At 34.9% G+C, this 18,868-nt stretch overlaps 1 protein-coding gene across 4 annotated transcripts in view; it reads right to left on the reverse strand.

Moving 5' to 3' along the window:
- The window catches only part of SBF2 (SET binding factor 2), a 417,689-nt gene that overhangs the window by 144,107 nt on the left and 254,714 nt on the right, over positions 1 to 18,868 (reverse strand). For 3 of the 4 annotated variants that reach the window (XM_069471156.1, XM_069471157.1, XM_069471155.1), the window contains 5 exons: positions 17,592 to 17,669; positions 16,409 to 16,522; positions 15,812 to 15,940; positions 13,597 to 13,695; positions 2,026 to 2,230 (listed from right to left, as the gene is read on the reverse strand). In XM_069471156.1, the coding sequence (XP_069327257.1) occupies positions 2,026 to 2,230; positions 13,597 to 13,695; positions 15,812 to 15,940; positions 16,409 to 16,522; positions 17,592 to 17,669 (625 nt within the window). The remainder of the gene's footprint in view (positions 1 to 2,025; positions 2,231 to 13,596; positions 13,696 to 15,811; positions 15,941 to 16,408; positions 16,523 to 17,591; positions 17,670 to 18,868) is intronic. The other variant, XM_069471158.1, reaches the window with a different exon arrangement.

Genomic DNA, 18,868 nt, shown 5'->3' on the forward strand with positions numbered 1-18,868 from the left:
CTCAAAATCCTGGGCTTAAGTGATCCTCCTGCCTCAGCCTCCCAAGTACCTGGGACTATCAGCATGTGCTACCATGCCTGGCTAATTTTTCTATTTTTTTATAGAGACAGGGTCTGGCTCAGGCTGGTCTTGAACTCCTGGCCGTAAGTGATTCTCTTGCCTTGGCCTCCCAAAGTGTTAGGATTACAGGTGTAAGCCACCACACTTGGCCCCCATCTGGAATTTTTATTTTCCTTTGGCGAATACAACTTAGTTCACATTTCATAATGATAAAGAGATTAATCACCAGGATGCTATAAACACTTGTCAGTATGTATGCATCTACTAAATCAACTTCAAAATACATCAGGAAAAATGAGGAAAGAACGAAAATGAGAAACAGGCAATTCCACTATTATAATGGGTGACTTTAACACATCTTCCTCAATAGTTGAAAAAAAATAAGAGATAAAAGTCAGTAAAGAAAGACAACACATTCGTGACTAGCCTGATCAAGAGCAAGACCCTGTCTCTACAAAACATAGAAAAAATTAGCCGGATGTGGTGGCACATGCCTGTAGTCCCAGCTACTTGGAAGGCTAAGGCAGGAGAATCACTTGGGCCCAGGTGCTGCAGGTTGCAGTGAGCTATGATGATGCCACTGCACTCTAGCCCAGCCAACAGAGCAAGATGCTGTCAAGAAAGGAAGGAAAGAGAGAAGAGGAGGAGAGGGGAGGGAAGGGGAGGAGAGGGGAAGGAGAGGAGAGGGGAAAGAGGGGGGAAGGAGAGGGGAAGGAGACGGGAAAGGAAGGGGAAAGGGGAGGGAAGGAGAGGGGAAGGGGAAGGGGAAAAGGAAGGAAAAGAAAACAAAAGAAAAGAAAAAATAAGAAAAGAAAAGAAAGAAAAGAAAAAAGAGACAGAAAACAAAGACAACACACAGGAGAAAATATTTGCAAATCATATATCTGATAGGGGATTTATATACAGAATATATAGAGAACTCTTACAACTCAATAATAACAAGACAAATAGTCCAATTTAAAAATGGGCAAACAGACATTTCTCCAGAGAAGATATACAAAGGGCCAATAAGTACATGAAAAGATGCTCAGCATCATTAGTGGCTGAAATCAGATCCCTTATACACTGCTGGTGGAAATGTAAAATGGCACAACTGCCTTGGCAGTTTGGCAGTTCCTCAAAACACGAACATAGGATTACCATAAGAGCCAGCAATTCCAATCCCAGGTATACATCTAAGGGAACTGAAAACATGTCCACACAAAAACTTGCACATGAATGCTTATAATAGCATTATTCATAATAGCCAAAATGTAGAATTAACCCCATGCCCATCAACTGATGAATAAATGACAAAACATTTGATATATTTGATATATATCCATACAATGGAGTATTATTCAGCCATAAAAAAGAAATGAAGTACTGATACATGCTACAACATAGATGAACCTTGAAAATACTATATTATGTTAATTTAAAGCCAGTCACAAAAGACCACATATTATGTAATACTATTTATATAAAATGTCCAGAATAGGCAAAGCTATGAAGACAGAAAGTAGATTAATGCCTAAAGCTGGGAGGAGGTGGTTTTGGGAGGAAACAGGGAGTGCCTGCTAATAGGTTTCTATCATATTTAGGTTATAAAAATGTTCTCAAATTAAATAATCATAATGGTTGAACAACTCTGTGAATAAACTAAAAACCAATGAATTGTACACTGTAAATGGGTGAATTTATGGTATATGAATTATATCTCAATAAAACTATTATTAAAAAAAAGATTCTATAGTGGTAGCAGCCAGGTTATGATTACCCTTTGTGGGAGGTGGTGAATGGAACAGGGCTTCTGAGTGTTGATAATGCTCTGATTCTAGTTACATGAGTTTGTTCACTTTGTGAAAATTCATCAAATTGTACACTTTTCCTTTTTGTGTCTTGTATCTTGATTTGTGTTTTATAAGACATCTTTATTTTCATAAAAGGTTTACTTCTAAAACAAACAGAAAGACAAATACATACCAACAGGTGGGCCTGCTGGCACAACACATTTCTTTTCCACTCGTGTAGCGGGAGGTGCATTCTGGTTCTTAGCAAGATTTTCCTGTATTAATTCCTGAACCCGGGTTTCATTAATCTTTGGGAAAGGAAGAATATGAACTCGCAAGTGGGATCCTTCTGTTGGGCGTGGAACTTTCTGGAATGCCATATGAGGGTTTGGATTCTCCTGCAACATCACACATACGCACAATTATTTAAAAGTTAAAATACCAATGGCAAATTATCAGGAAGGGAGTGGGAGCTCAGAGGGACATAAACTGAAATCAGATGAATGATTATAATACCTTCATATGTATGCCATAAAATAAAAAGTATCCTACTTCCTCTTACATGATCTATCAACAGCATCTGATATAGCTAGTCACTTGTCTTCCTCTTCTATGAACACTTTCTTCACTTGGTTTTCTAGGTCTTCTTGCTACATCTTTGTCTATTTCTCATCTCCCTAATCTCTTAACTATGTGAATACCTCAGGGCTTAGTCCTTGTGTTTCTTTTTTATTAACACTTCCTTGGTGATCACTTCCCGTCTTCTATCTTTAAACCATAAAAACACCAACAATTCACAAATTTTTATGTCCAACTGAGCATTCTCCTGAACTCCATACATAACATGCGCACACACACACACACACACACACATAACTATTTACATGTAGTATTTCCACTTGGATTTAAAATAACACCTTAAACTTATGTCCAAAATGGAGCTCTTAATTTTCACCCACCTCTAACCCTGCTTTCTTCAGTCTTCCCTGCTTCAGCCAATGGCATATTTATTTTTTTCACTTAGGCAAAAAGCTTAGAGTAATCTTTAATACCTTTCTCAAACTCCCAATTATCCATTCCTCTGTAAACTTTGTGGACTTTACCTCTAAAATGTTTATAACCTGGCCCCTTTTCATCAAATATCTTGGTTCAAGCCAGCATCTGACATTACAGCTATACAACAGTCTCCTAACTAGTTTCCCTGCTGCCACCCTTACTCCTTCCTTCAACACTGCAGAGTAATCTAGTTAAAAGTTTCATCACATAACTATCATCACATAACTATTCAGTCCATTTCAGTGGCCCTTCATTGCACTGAGAGTAAAACCTAGTTTCTTAAAACAATTCACAAGGCCCCACAAGATCTGGCCTTTCTACATGAGTGCGCCCTATAAGTGTTTCTTTCATTTCTGCTCCAGACACAGGCCTTCTTGTTCCTGCCTCAAAGCCTTTGCACCTAACTATTCCCTCTGCCTGGAATGCCTGTACCCCCTATGAATCTGCACAGCATGCTCCCTCCCTTCTTGCATTTCTTTGCTCAAAAGCCACCTTTCCTGACCACGCTATCTAAAATTACATCATCTCTACCCATCACACTCCCTATCCCCCTTATATTTTTCTCTACAGCACTTATCACTCTCTCACATATGATATGTTTTACTTGTCTGTTATCTTTTTCTCCCTAAAATGAAGCTTCATAGGCACAGATATTTCATACAACTAAAAAAATATTTTTTGTCTTTTGCTGTGTATCTATCTACTCATCTACAAATTGCCTGGGACAAAGCAGGCACTCTAAACCTCTTCCTACTGCATCCCAATAAGTGGGACTCAATGTTGAACACACATCAAGATTGTACCACTTGAATTAAATGTGTCAGCTAATAATGTAGACTCTTAGAGCTGGCATGAACTTTTATCCAGCCACGTAGGTTAAGTAGGATTACATTTCAAATACTTCAGGCAGAGTGGAATCCATTCTTTTATAAAGTTCTCTATGGAAGGCTGTTTACAACTATTCTTAGACCAATTCTGACACTTATCCTTTGCAACCAGAAAATTCCTACTGATCTTAGGTTATTCACGTTATAGACTAAACTCAATACTATCCTATACATCCTCTTGACAATCAAAAATGGCCAACTGTCAGCATCTATTGGAGGTGCTCCCCACAATTCTTTTTTGTTATAAGGCCCAGACCCAGATAAAGGAAGGGTTGGGCTAAGGCAGATGATATAGTTAGCATCTCTCAGCAATACAACAGAAAAAATACTGCTTTAAGAGCCCAAAATCCTAAATTCTAGTTCTTGCTGTACTCCTTATTATGTGATGCTGGACAAATAACTCTGCCTAAGTTATAACTTATGCTTATCTCACAAGGTTCCTCAGAAGGTGAAATCAGATATAAAATTTGTTCTTGCCGAAGTAGTCCTCATGTATGCTTTGTATTTTCTCTCTATATCTAGTGAAGACATGGAAAAATAAATATGTAAATTCTCTCTCTCGCTTTCTCTCTGTGTTAGGTGTAGGAGGGCTGTCTGGAAAGTATCCAGCCATTGTATCTATGGCTGGATATTTTCTGGATAGCCCTTGTATATACATATCATATGCATTTACTTATATGTATAAGTATACATATAAACATATATATATATATTTTTTTTCCCCCATAGGTAGAGTCTCACTACATCACCCAAGCTGGTCTCGAACTTCTGGCCTCAAGCAATCCTCCCACCTCAGCCTTCCAAGTAGGTGGGACTACAGGCGTGAGCCACCTCACCCAGGAGAATACGTAAAATCTTATGCCAAGTCTTAGTGGTCACTCTTTCTAAACCATATGTTTAAAAACTTTGCTAAAATTCTGTCCGGTATTAACACCGATATCACTGGTCTCTAGTGTCTGAAACTGCCTTTTTCAAAAAGTAGTATATTTGTTCCTTTCTGTTCTTTAGGCATGGTTCCTATACATACAGTGATTTCTCAAAAATTATAAATATCAATTCTCTAAAATACAGTGGGCAGATATGTTTCTTTAGGATGGGGAGGTGATTCATGTGGATCTTGAGGTCTGAATTATTCAAAGTATATTCTTTATTACTTCTGCTTCTATTTATCTTATTTTCTTTACCATAAAAATGAAAGCTTTAAATACATTTCCAATGACGTAAATAATATTATAACAAATTTTAAAACATGAAAATAATAAAAATAGAAAGGAAATCATTTAAGTAATGTAAGTATCTTTTCTAGTTATAGTATATATCTCTCTTGCTATATATTTACCTTTTATCTTCCTCCAAAAATGACTTCAGGTGGTTTAGAAAAATAAGGATGCACAGATCACTTAGAGTCAAAATCTCTAAAGAGTTTGTCCTGTAATGTGACAAGCTCATCTTTAACTTTATAGGGAAGAACAAAAACCCAAAAATAGTCCAGGAAATTCTGAAGAAGAGTAAGTGGGAAAGTCAAGCTTTCCAGATATCAAAACTTATATAAACTTTCAATAATTAATATAGTACAACAATTGGTATTAGTGAAGGGTCTAAAGGACAAATGGAATAGAGAGCCCAGAAGCAGTACTATGTGTGAAAATGTGATACAGACATGTGGCATTAGAAGTCAGGGGGAAAGGCTGGACAATTCAATGAGAGAGATATCAATAGTATAACAAAGTACTTTTAGTTCATGGTCTCTGATTTCAGAATGCGTGGGTTCAAATCCTAGGTTGGCCACTTACTAATAGTGTGACCTGGTGCAGTGTCAATTCACTTACCCCTTGTGTTTTAGTTTCCACAACTGTAATGAAGATAAACAGTACCTACTTCATAAGGTTTTTGTGAGGATTGGATGAGTTGTTACAGGAAAGCCCTGAGAATGCACACACACACAAACACCTCTCCAGAATAAATCTGAAGGCTGTTTTCTAAAAGTATAGGCCACATTCATTTGAAAAATATTTATTCATTGCATATTCTATGACATGGTACCATGTTTCTAAAACTAAAATCAAGATGTCCATCACATTACCACCTACTTAGATTTTTTTTTTTTTTTTTTTTTTTTTTTGAGACACAGTCTCACTCTGTTGCCTGGGGTAGAGTGCCATGGCATTAGCCTAGCTTACAGCAACCTCAAACTCCTGGGCTCAAGCAATCCTTCTGTCTCTGCCTCCCGAGTAGCTGAGACTACAGGCATATGCCACCATGCCTGGCTAATTTTTTTCTATATATTTTAGTTGTCCAGCTAATTTCTTTCTATTTTTAGAGACGGGGTCTTGCTCTTGCTCAGGCTGGTCTCGAACTCCTGAGCTCAAACAATCCACCCACCTTGGCCTCCCAGAGTGCTAGGATTATAGGCGTGAGCCACTGCGCCCGGTCAGCTACTTAGATTTTAATAATAATAATGGTAGTAATATTCAATAAGGGTTTAAATAGAAATCATTTATTTAAAACGATGTTTCTATTAGTTATTAATTGTATTCCAATAAACAATTAGAAATATTGTAAACTAAATCCATATACAATTCAGAATTACAAGGATTTTTTTAATCATGTTATTAATAAAACAAAGTTCACAGTTGAATATCTGTAGTTGTATAGATATTCTATACCAAAATGAAGATTGTGGTTATATTTACTAAATTATGATATATTCAGTTGCGTTTAGAAAATTCAAAAAAAGACTCACACCCCAAAATCTAATTGTATTTGGTTTTCCAGCTACTGTGTCTGTGCACTGCTGCCCTCTAATGGGCGGCATGGTAAATGTAAAGGACATTTGCCACCTTGAACCTAACTTGGTCACATAAAGACTTTTGAGAAGACAGCAGCAATGAGAGGAAGTTTAGGTTAGGGCTCATTGTACTCTACATATTCTTAGAAACATGTGCTCTTACTTGTGACTCCAAATGCGATTGGACTGGTCCCTTGAAGGTTACTGAGCTCATTAAAAACTGCAGCCCAATTTTGTTGTTGAATCTCCTTGTTGAAACAAGGAAATACATTATTTTCCAACAGTACAAAGAAGCAGCCAAATTTTCACCTTTGATTCCAGAGAAATACAAGGTAATAACAAGGATTTAGATAACTAAACACTTACAGCGAACATGGCAACAATTTTTTTCCAAGGCAAGAAAAATAAACTACCCAAGAAATTTGGCAAAATGCACTATCTTAGAATTTTGAATTTGGATAATGATTTTCAAGGAATGTTCTCTGTAGTCCTGCTTTAAGAGTATATATACAGTAATGGGAGATAGAATGATTTTTCTCAGGCTTGAAATGACACACACACAAACACACAAACCATCTGGTCTGGAAACATGGATCCCTCACTCCCCTTTAATGGGCTAAATGAAAATATGCCTAGGGCTTACAGAAAACAGGGCTGAGAATGCACTTCAAATAAAAGCAAAGCAAAGCAAAACGAAACACAAAAACCCCAAATCCCACTGGAAATTCAAAGTAGGCAACAGCCACACTGGGAAAAAGAAAATTTTTCCTACACACTGGTCTCAGCACTAAATGACAAATCAATGTGATCTCGTTAAAGGTTACCAAGTTTCCCAAATTAATTCAAGTTTTTAAAATTATTTAATGTGTACCAACTATACCTAGAACTATGTGAGATAGCAAGTTACACACATTTTTTCAGATATAGTTGAAGACAATACTATTAACGGAATTCAGTCATTAAACATAGTCAAAATGTAACTGGATTCTTTCGAGTTGCCTGGCAGTGTACATGACATTGATGGAATAAAAAATCCTCAATTTTCCAACTTCACAGGCCTTTCAGTGATCACTCAATTGAATGTCTCATCCTTTATACAAACAAATTTGATGGACAACTTTAATATCTTATGGGCTGGTTGTTCTAGTCCAGGGCACTTATGATATTTTGGGCTTGATATTCTTTGTTTGGGGTAGAGGCTGGGTGTTTTGTGTAGTGTAAGATATTTAGAAGTATCCCTTGCCTCAATCTACTAGATGACAGTAGCACACTCCCTCCAGCTATGACAACCAAAAATGTTTCCAGACCAACTTCATGGGGGTGGGGTGGAGGACTGTCCCTGTTGAGAACCACTGCTCTAATTCATAACTTCAAATGAAGATTTCCTATTCTAAGGCAAGTACTCTTGTCAAAAGTACCAAGGCACCATACAGTGACTAGCTAAGAGTCCTATACTTTAACTCATCTGCTGAAAAACAAATTAAAATTACAATAAGATACTAACACAAACCCATTAGAATGGCTAAAACAAAAACAAAAAAACCCAGCAACTGACAATACCAAGTATTGCTGAAAATGTGGAGCCAATGGAACTCTGATATACTACTGATAGGAATGAAAAATGCAAGTGCACAGACACTTGGGAATACAATTTGGTAGTTTCTTATAAAGTCAAACATTGTTTTACCATATACCTCAGCATCCCATTCCTAAGCACTGACTCTTGAAAATTTCTGTTCGCACAAAAACCTGTGGAAGTGTTTAGGGTGGTTTTATTAATAATTGCCAAAATTGTCTTTCAGTTGGTCAACAGATAAATCAAACTTTGGTTCATCCATACAATGAAATACTACTCAGCATTAAAAAGGAATAAACAACTTATATGTGCAGCAACATGGCTGACTCTGAAATGCACTATGCTAAGTGAATAAAGCTGAACTCAAAAAATTATCTAATGACATTATGGAAAAGGCAAAATTACACAGAGAGAAGATAGATCAGTGGTTGCCAAGTGCTTGAGGTGGTGAGACAATGTGAGTATAAAGGAGAATTAAGGAACTTTTTGGGGTGATAGAAATGGTCTATGTAGTTATTATGTGTTGATGGTTATAAGACTACGTGCATTTGTCAAAACCCACAGAACTTTACATTAAAAAGTATAAATTTTACTGTATGTAAAAATTATATCATGATAAATAACATATAATAAAATAAAGAAATCAGAATGGGGGAGGGAGTTTGATTCGGGGTCTATGCTTTGGGCATAGTAATCATACTAATCTAAATAAGTGTTTTATGTTTATGCCTTAACTCTCTAAGACTAAAGGTAACCACAATATTTTACTTCCTTCCTATAATGAAAAAAAATTCTTTTATTCACAGTTGACAAATAGTACAAATATTATCAGCATAGATTAAATTTGTATGATAGTGAAATGAAGTTTTGCAGAGATGTAAAAGCTATAGATCTTATTTGATTTGGAATGGCTATTCCTATATTTGAGTTTTGTTCCTAAATTAGGATTTTAACATCTATTTGGTTCAATGAGGGGCAATGACATATCCACAAGGCACAATTTGAAATATCATATTCTTTTATAAGAAAATCTAGGTACTCTAACTTTTCCCTTTAATGTTTAATAAAACTGTCAGACAAAGCTGGGCATAGTGGTGCATCTGTAATCCCAGTTGCTCAGGAGGCTGAGGCGGGAAGATCGCCTGAGCCCAGGAGTTCAAGGCTGCAGTGTGCTATGACAGTGCCTGTGAACAGCCACTGTACTCCAGTGTAAGCAACATAGCGAGATCCTGCTTCTAAAATAAAAAACAAACAAACAAAAATTGTCAAATTACATAGTTCAGCAAATATTTATGTACTATTGGATATGCAAAACAAATTAAAAAATTATACTATGTAAAACAGTAAAACCATGTCTAACTGATGTCTTAATGCCCTGGAATGGAGGTTTTATGAAGTTCTTGTGTCTTAGCCCATCTTCATGTTCTCTCTCATTTTATAAGTGTATATCAAGAAACACAGGGATAGGGCAGCTAAGTAGTTAAATGTGCTCTCATGCAGACACTGAAGATTCAGAAAGCCAAAGTGGGCAGACTGACCCCTGCATTATCAATAGGACCTGGAAAGAAAAGCTGGATAGATGTGTTGCCAATAATCTTCATGGTATAAATCCTGCCAATGCTTACACAATTTATCTTTAATGGATTTAGTCACTTCCCTCTCCTTCATTCCACATACCCATTTCAGCAAAGTCACCAAATACTTTTCTTAATTATTCAGGAAGCTCCACAAAGCTAAAAGAGCAGCTAAACCTAGTTACAATTCATCCTACTCACATTCCTAAAACTCATTAAAAAGCGATATAAAGGAGTGGTAAGAAGAAACTGGAAAATTAAGGTATGTTTTTGAAATACTTGAAAGGGAAGTTAAAAGAGAGGCTACCGGACTTCAGTGCAATAAAGTATTTACAAATATTTGAATGGAATCACCAAGTCTCAATTCTAACACAATAAGGAAACAGTCCAATTATACGGTTGGTTTTTACTTACCAGATGGGAATTTTAGAAATGTGTTTTTTTTTTTTTTCCAAAAAGCTGACTAGTTAAAAATAGAACCATGTGGATTATTTTCCTTGCATTGATACCATCCCGCCTCCCTACCCCCAATTTCCTGCATGACCCCAGAAAGTAACTTTACCATCATGTTCTGCTTTTTAACTTTGAAAAGTGTTTACTTCAGGAATGTTGGGATCATCATGGACTACAGAAATCTTAGAACTAGAAGCAATCTCAGAAAGTCTGATCACAATCCACTGGGATGGTCTCAAAATTCTTATTCATCATATATGTGTATCCTCTTCTGAAGGATATTAGTAGAATTATGTATCTAGAAAATGCCTGGCACTAGTAGGTACTTACTAAATACATACTTAAGGAATGGAATGTATTAAATTAAATGGATTATAATTGGATTATGAAAAAAAGCCCAATAAGGGCTCGTGAATGTAGACTACATTTGAGGGGGTCGTACCCCTAGGTAACAGAGTTTCTTACATAGTAATATAGTACCTCATGATGGTTGCTTTAAACATGTCATTTTAAAAGGACATAGATTGTGTTTTACATTTACCTTTAAGAATGTATAATTACTAGATATTCATTTTATTGTAGTTTTCAGTTCTCTGTTGGCTTAGTGTAAGCTATGAATCACAAAATTTAAGTTCTATGATGTCAAGGAAGGAACTGTTTATTTCATCTTTGCATTAAAGTGGCTTGGCACAGTCCCTTGCATACACTGGGCACTTAGTCATGTAATAGAGACAAACTTGTGTCAAAACCCCAACTCTGGTCACTTACTGGCTATAAAATTTTACAGTTCTGGAGTAGTCTTGTAAAGACCTAAGAAATAAATATTCAGCTATTAAAAGGATCAGTCCATTTGACTGATTTTATTGAACTGATTCCCACTTGACATTCTGCTATTCTTTGAAGTCCATTAATAAATTATTCCCACCATGGCAAGAAAAAAGCTTTCCAATCTCCATTTTGCTCACTTATCTACACCTGCCCACAGGGTCATTTCCAAGATCAAATGAGAAAGTATATTAAAGTATCCATAAAGAACAAAGTGTAAAGTCAACTATTGGAAACATTACTATTTTTTCCAACTGGAGACAAGCCAGCCACACATTGAAAGAACATAGGAATTAGATAGATGAAAATTTCTGGGTTTAAAATCTGAATTCTTTCACTTAATCCTGTTATATATGATCCTGAGCCAACCTTCCCCAATAAAATGGGGATAATGATACTGTCTTACATTGTTGTTATAAGGATTAGAGGTAATTTATGTAAAGTGCTTAATCCCACGTCTGGGATATTGTGCTAAACACTCAATATTTATTTTTATTATTGCAGGTCAAAAGAAATTTCTCACATGATCATGTTGTACATTACTTCTACACCCCTATCATATGTGGCAAAGATCACCACAGAATACAAGTGTTTCTTCTAACAGAATTCTCTTTAAATTTCAGCATACTAATAAAAAATACATTTATTATATTAGGCATAGTTATAAATAACTAAAAATGTGGTGAGTCAATAAATGTAAGAAATATACCCTGGCATGCAAGTTGCCAGGAAAATCATTTATTTATACCTTTGCTAAACCAATATATTATGATTTAAAATGTGATATATATGTGGATATGAAAGTGAAGATACGACATCTCTATGGTTCTCCTGGAGAGAGTTGGAACCCATTATATTAAGTGAAGTATCCCAAGAATGGAAAAACAAGCATCACATGTACTCACCAGAAAATTGGTTTCCCTGAACATCACCTAAATACACATCTAGGAACGACACCAATCGGATATCAGACTGAGGTAGGAGGTGGGGGAGGGGATGGGGGTATGCCTACACAATGAGTGCATTGCACACCGTTTGGGGAATGGTAACACTTGAAGGTGCTGACTCGGGAAGGGGGGGGAGGGACATATACCTACATGATGGGTGCAACGCACACTACCTGGGGAACGGACACGGCTGGAGCTCTGACTTGGGGGGAAAGGCGGTACATGGGCAACGTATGTAACCTGCAATTCTGTATCCCCCATAACAATAAGATGAAATAAAAAAAATAAAAAAAAAAAAAGAAACCAATAATGTACAAGTAACAGCCAATTAAAGTACCCATGTGTTAAATAATTTAAAATAGAAACTAAATTCATATTTTGACAGGCACAAAAATGCTATGGCTGATGATTTGTGCATGTGTTAGGAATATTACTGTTCCTTTTCAATTACAGGCAAAGCATACATATTTTCAGAATTTATAATGAACCACTAGCAATTGATAAAATAGAACTTAAGAATCTTCTAATTATTTTACCAAAATTTAGATGAGCACAATTCAGAAAAGAATCATTTTTTTGTTTTAATATGAAACCTCTGAATTTGCTTTGTTCTCTTTCAAAAAAGTATTCATTCCCTCAAAGGAAGGTCAAAATCTGAACAGAGAACTTAAAACTCAGAAATAATTGAATAATATGAAACAAAGAAACACATTTTAGTATCTCTGCTTTTATCCAATCAGTTCTCAGATTTCAAATGAAATGTGACAAAGTACTAATGACCCAATGCACAAAATAGTCCATCTAGTCAAATAACTAACTTAAACAATACCTTTTGGGGCCAGGATACTGACCCCCAAGTCCTTCTTAACTCTATTTCCTTAAAAACACAACTTCCCTTAACTTTTCCCTGGAGGACTATACTTCCCATTGACTTTACTTTTCTTAGTAAAAGGATTCAAAGCTTCACAAGTAGGAGAAATGACCAGCACTCATAAGCCAAAATCCATTTTTCCACATATACATAATCTCCCTGTCATCTCAGGCTCTTTTCTTTACCGGTACACAAATGGTTATTTCACACTTTACCACATCCCAATCCTTTTCACTTGCATTTCCTCTATCCAGGGAGTATTTCCACCCTTATGTTTCTGTGGTCACTTGCCAATTTGCTTTCTTTTTCTCAGCTTTTCAGGACCTGTCTGTTCAAAACAATGAAACTCAAACAATTTTCTTGATCCAGCTGACAATCACTGTACCAAGCTGAAGCAGAGTACATTGGTCAGCTTCATCTGAGGTGGTTCTGGGCTTCAATGGGTCTAAACTTTGTCTCACAAAAGAGAGCCAACTGAAAATCACAATGAGGGCAAATAAACTGAAAAATTGTGACTAATATGTTTTCATAATACAGTGATTGACAGGAAAATGACAAACTGAAAAATTATGACCAAGATGTTTTCATAATACTGTGATTGACAGGGAAATTACTTTGAAAAGTGCGGTCTATTTTGATATACAGTATTGACTGTAATATCTTATAATTTATAATCCAGACCAAAAAGATTATCAATAGAAAGAAGAAATTTTTTAGTTTTGCAAATGAGACTCTTTATTAATACTGTACTTTTAAAATTAATGGCTGTCTAAATAAATATACTTACATTTTTGAACAGTTGCTCAGCAAGTTCTCTGATATGCTTTATCATCTTCAGTGGGTTATTTTCTTCAACTTTAATTCTCTCTACTTCAAAAGCTACCAACTTGGAAAAAGAATCAGATGGCAAAACATCAACTCCAAAATATGCCACATTTAAAAACTATGTGTAATATCATATAATTTACAAACCAAAAATATCCAAAATATATACTATTTTTAAAACAAAATATTTTAGGTTTCACCTCTATTCTGGGATTTCAGTGTCAATCAAATCCTTGGATTATGTGGTGGTCCCTCCCTGATGATTTAGAGCCCTATATCTTCCTGGGAAAAGTCATTTCTGGAACTCAGAGAGACTCCTGTCATTCCACAGTCCTCACTCGGAAAATTCTCTCACTCAGCAAGTCAAAAGGCTCCAAACTCTTCCTTAACTCACAAAACGTGAACCAAATGTTTATGTCAGGCTGCTAAGACTCTAGTCCTGGTTCCGCTGACTGTGCTCTGGGACAGGTCACTCAAACTCCTGACTTTAGTTTTCTCATCTCTAAAATAAGATGGAATGACAAGATGACTTTTGGGAGACTTCTAGTTCTCAAATTATATATATCCATCTCCCTATTAACTAATTTACTGAGAGAATGGTGTGAGTGCATATACTTAGGGTGGAGAAAACAGGGCTGACAGGGAAAAAAAAAACTTGTGGGAGGGCAAATAGATGGATAATAAAAATAAAAAGGTGTAATACAGGATTCTTCCTTCTAGGAACTAATATAGTCACAGGAGCAGATATACATATAAAACTATGGCTTTACCTATTCTAGGCCAGGATTCAGAAATATAACTTTTTAGTTGTGATGAAGCTGCCAGAGAGAGTTATTAAGGGAAATTTGAATAGAAAAGAAAGAGAGTACATAAACCAATGTTACTATTCATGAAGCTTCAGAGACTAACAAAATGTAGGAGCTAGAAAGGATCTTAGAGAGCATCTAATTTAATCCCATAAAACATATGTATCAATTACTTAGTTTAGAATCTAAAGGCTGATATATATGTAAGTATATTCAATAATCAATCATATTAAATGTTAATAATAGAGAGTCAACAACCAATAATTGAGTAGAAATAATTGTCCACTTCAGGATAACATCTCCTAAATCTTCATATGCTTTGTGTTATTAATTAAGGCATTTGATGCAGGACTTCATACTTAGAACTAAAACATGTGCCTCTTCTTTAATTCTTACCTGTGAATACTTAAATATATTTACAGAGAATAAAAGATCCTTTTCCTCTGAACAAAGGATATTTAAGACCTTGATTCCTATCTTCTCTTTATAAAATAAAATCACCAGCAGCAAAATATGACCACTACTAATTATTCTCCATTATCCTGGATGCTATAAGCATTGTTCTTTTATGAACTTCAAGGAACTTTTAGATTTTTGGTTCCAATACAGTGCTCTTTCAGAAATTGAAATGGGAATAATATTCATTGTTCTATCCACCAGAATGGGCTGCTGTGAATATACAGTTAAATGATAAATGGAAAGATGCTTTTAAAAAGGAGAAAACACAATAAATGCAAAATAGCACTCTTATTTTGATTCACATCTGCCCTATTTCTCCCTTCTATTTTATTTATTTTTAAATTTTTAACTCTGTAGGACTGAAGGCATATTTCTCCCTTTTATATGGCCAATTCTGTAAAGATAGAGACTAAATCTGTGTTCCATATATTTAGTATCTCCTTCAGGAGCTAGAGAAATGTTGATTATCGATTAGTAAGAATGCCACAAAGGCAAACTATGGCTCTATGACACTGATAGATTAAACGTAACTCCAGTATGAAGTCACATATCTGTGCATTAAAATTAGACCTTTCTCCCTATAAAACTTATTTTAAAAATCACTGTATTATTGCCTTCAAAAATAGTTCTATTTCTACAATCACTGTTCAATTTTCAAAAAGATTTTAATCAACTATTCAAAATTCAGTACAAAAATTATATGTACTTCCAAGGCATCCTATAATTAATATTTTTTCTAATTTTTCTAATCCACATTACAAATATTAAGATATAAGCATAATAATAAATATTTGGATTATTTTATACTTAATATATATTTATGATTTTGTATAAATATTATTACTTCCATACTTTTAACTACTTACCTAATTATGTCTATAAAATAATGAACTCATTTTATAAGAACTATACCTCATCAAAGAGATCACAAGATCTATAAGGAGGACCTCTTTCGGAAACAAAACCTGCAAATGCCATTCCATTCAGTACTTTAGTGAGGAAATCGTTCTCGACCAAACCACGCTGCCCCAAGAAAGCTGTCTGTAAAGAAAGAAAATGTGAAGTAATAATTTATCACTTGATAATGGACAAATCGTCAAAACAAAAATGTAGTAATAATATCAAAGCCTGTATAAATGCCTTCATGTGTAAATATGTGTTATAAAATACATTTCTCTCAAATAGGATTTTTGTCTGATCTGAAATACTGCATGTATTGAAAAGAATAGAAATGAATCTGTATATATGGCAGGAGAAACCAGAAATTAACACTCAACTTTAAAAGAAAAACCAATTTAAAGTTAACATACTCTAAAGGAAAACATTATGTCAGTTCCACAGTATTATTACAATAGGAACTATACAAAGCAGAAATTTTAAATAATCACATTTATTAGGCTCAAAACATGGCTCAAAACGTACAAGACTAGAAAAGACAGTCAAGTAGTTCTATTAAATTAGAGTCTACTTTTTTGGACAGATACATACAATACAGTACTGTTATCTTACTTTATGAAAATGTATTACTGGCTCTGCATGAATTCTTATAAGTTGTAGGCATGATCTATAGCCTTGGAAAAGTTGTGCAAATAATCTAAGGAAAACTGCTCTCACTTCTTTATCCTGAAAATATAAGGAAAAACATGTTAGGCAATTTAACTTCTTAAAAACAAGTGAAATGTCATCAAGTCAAACAGGTTGAAAGTGAAAAGTTGGAAAGAATAAGTCTATCTGTGCTTTCCACATGTAAGACTCCTTTGGGGCAGCCTTGAGTGGGTGGCTAGTCCATCCCATTGTTAGGCAGCTTAGGATGTTCTTCATATGGAACCAAATAAAACTTCCCCCTAGTACACTGAATTTTCCTCTGGGGAAAAAATAAGTCGTGAAGTCCTCTCTTTTACTATGTTACAGAAGGGCATATACCCCAAGAACTTTGATTTTTATATCTACTAAAAGAATTATAGTCATAAATATAAAAAGAAAAACTTATGCAATTCTTCCAAAGTTCATCTAATTTACATAAATCTATTCATATATTAATAAGGTATGACTTAAAATCTGTTTTGATAATTCAAGTTTTAATAGAATCATCGTTTTAGAACTGTAAGGAAATTTACAGATTTATTTAGTCAACCCCTTATTTAACTGATGATGAAATGAAGGTCAAGAATGCTTAAGTTAAATATTTGTATATAGCTCTCTGAGGCTCCTCACTGGCTACAAAACTTGCCTCTAAGAAATGCATGAGGCAAAATAAAAAAAGGGGCCTCTATTACACATTCCCCCTCTTTATACCTTCTAATTGGAACTATTTTCATCCACTCACTCCTCAAACTTGATTCTCTCCTGTTATCAACATTTTTTATTTCCAGTTTTGTAAGCTTCTCTTTTGTTTTTCATCCTTGCGCCTGACCCTTTAGATTTGATGCTTGGCACAGTTACTTATTCTTGTCTCCTCAGGGCAGGAGTTTTAGCCCTACTTTCCTTCTGGCCAGTGCACTGCCCCGCCCCACGGCTCCTCCTTGAGTAGGATACAAGAAAAGTCAGTGGAAATTCTCCTAATTTCTAATTTGTGGCACTTTTGTACTATGCTGTCCACTTTTCCCTAAATTCACTCACCTTCTTTAATAACCCTACAAACAAAAGTACAGTTCTCTTTAAAAGCATCAAGTTTAAATATTAAACTTCTTACCAGCATTTTTGAGTGGGATAAAGCAGTTCGTGGAGGAGGAAAAGCATGATCTGCTACTTCCAAATCTGGGTGTAAAATCTAAAGCAAAGAAGTTTTGTTATGTTAATTATCTTAATATCAATAAAATCTATTCTTGGGGCAATAAGATGCAAAGTCAGTACATGAATTATGATATATGCCCTCCATGAAATTCAATTCAGTTAGCTGAGGTCTCTCTGTAGGTACTAGTGTGGAAAGATCTCCATAACAAAATATTTAGTGAAAACACATGTTCTAGAAAAATACACATAGTATGGTCTCAATTATTTGAAAATAAAATAAACCCTAAACCTATATATGTACATACACTGATATACATATTAATGAGAATGAAGAGTTCTAAAAGGACATACACTAAACCATAAAATAGTAGTCTCTGGGAATGGAATGGTCTCGGGCAGAGCTATTTGTCTAGATAGATGAATTTTTTTAAAACAGGCATTTGTTTTTATGTTTCCCAGTGTATTTAAAAATGAATGAATGAATTAACTAATTGAAATACCGAGGAGAAAGGGAATAAGCTTTAGAACTTTGCAGTCCAGAAGAGCAAAAGTATAATATAATGTGACAAATGCTATAAACAAATGAAGTATTAAATATGAAATGTAAAATATGATTAGTTAATTGTAGAGAGAGCTAAACAAAAAAGAAGGCAACATTTGAGTTAGGCTTTGAAGGAAAGCAGGTTGGGGAGAAGGTGTGAAAGAAGGGCTCTTGCAGGACTTACACAGAAAGAAACATGAAATTGCATCAGTATATGGCAACCTTTTGTCTTTGCAGAATCATTTTTAAATACTGAAGTTTTTGATGGTATACTTAGAATAGACAAAAAGACTCAAAATAATCCCTAAAAGCAACACTAAAATATCTACAATAATTATAACCCAATCACTAAATTATTATAATATCACTCATTATTATAATATCTTGGTGTCTATAAAATCATACATGGTTATTATATAGTTTAAGTACTGTGGTACCATTTGATAACAATTATTTACAAACCAAACAAAGCTCATTATACATGTGTGTCAAGGCTCCCACATGGCCCATCAAATCTGATCGCTTTTTGGTCCTAGCTTGACAATATACTCTACACTTACCTCTTATTCACAGTACCACACTATAGCACATAATCCACCATTATGCTTAATAACTATAACAATTGGTATACTCAGTTTTAGCAAAAATGAATTTTACACTTTGATTTGGTGGTACAGGTGTTGCAGATTAAGGTA

The sequence above is a fragment of the Eulemur rufifrons genome, chromosome 6 (genome assembly GCF_041146395.1).
Source record: "Eulemur rufifrons isolate Redbay chromosome 6, OSU_ERuf_1, whole genome shotgun sequence".
NCBI classification, from domain to species: domain Eukaryota; kingdom Metazoa; phylum Chordata; class Mammalia; order Primates; family Lemuridae; genus Eulemur; species Eulemur rufifrons.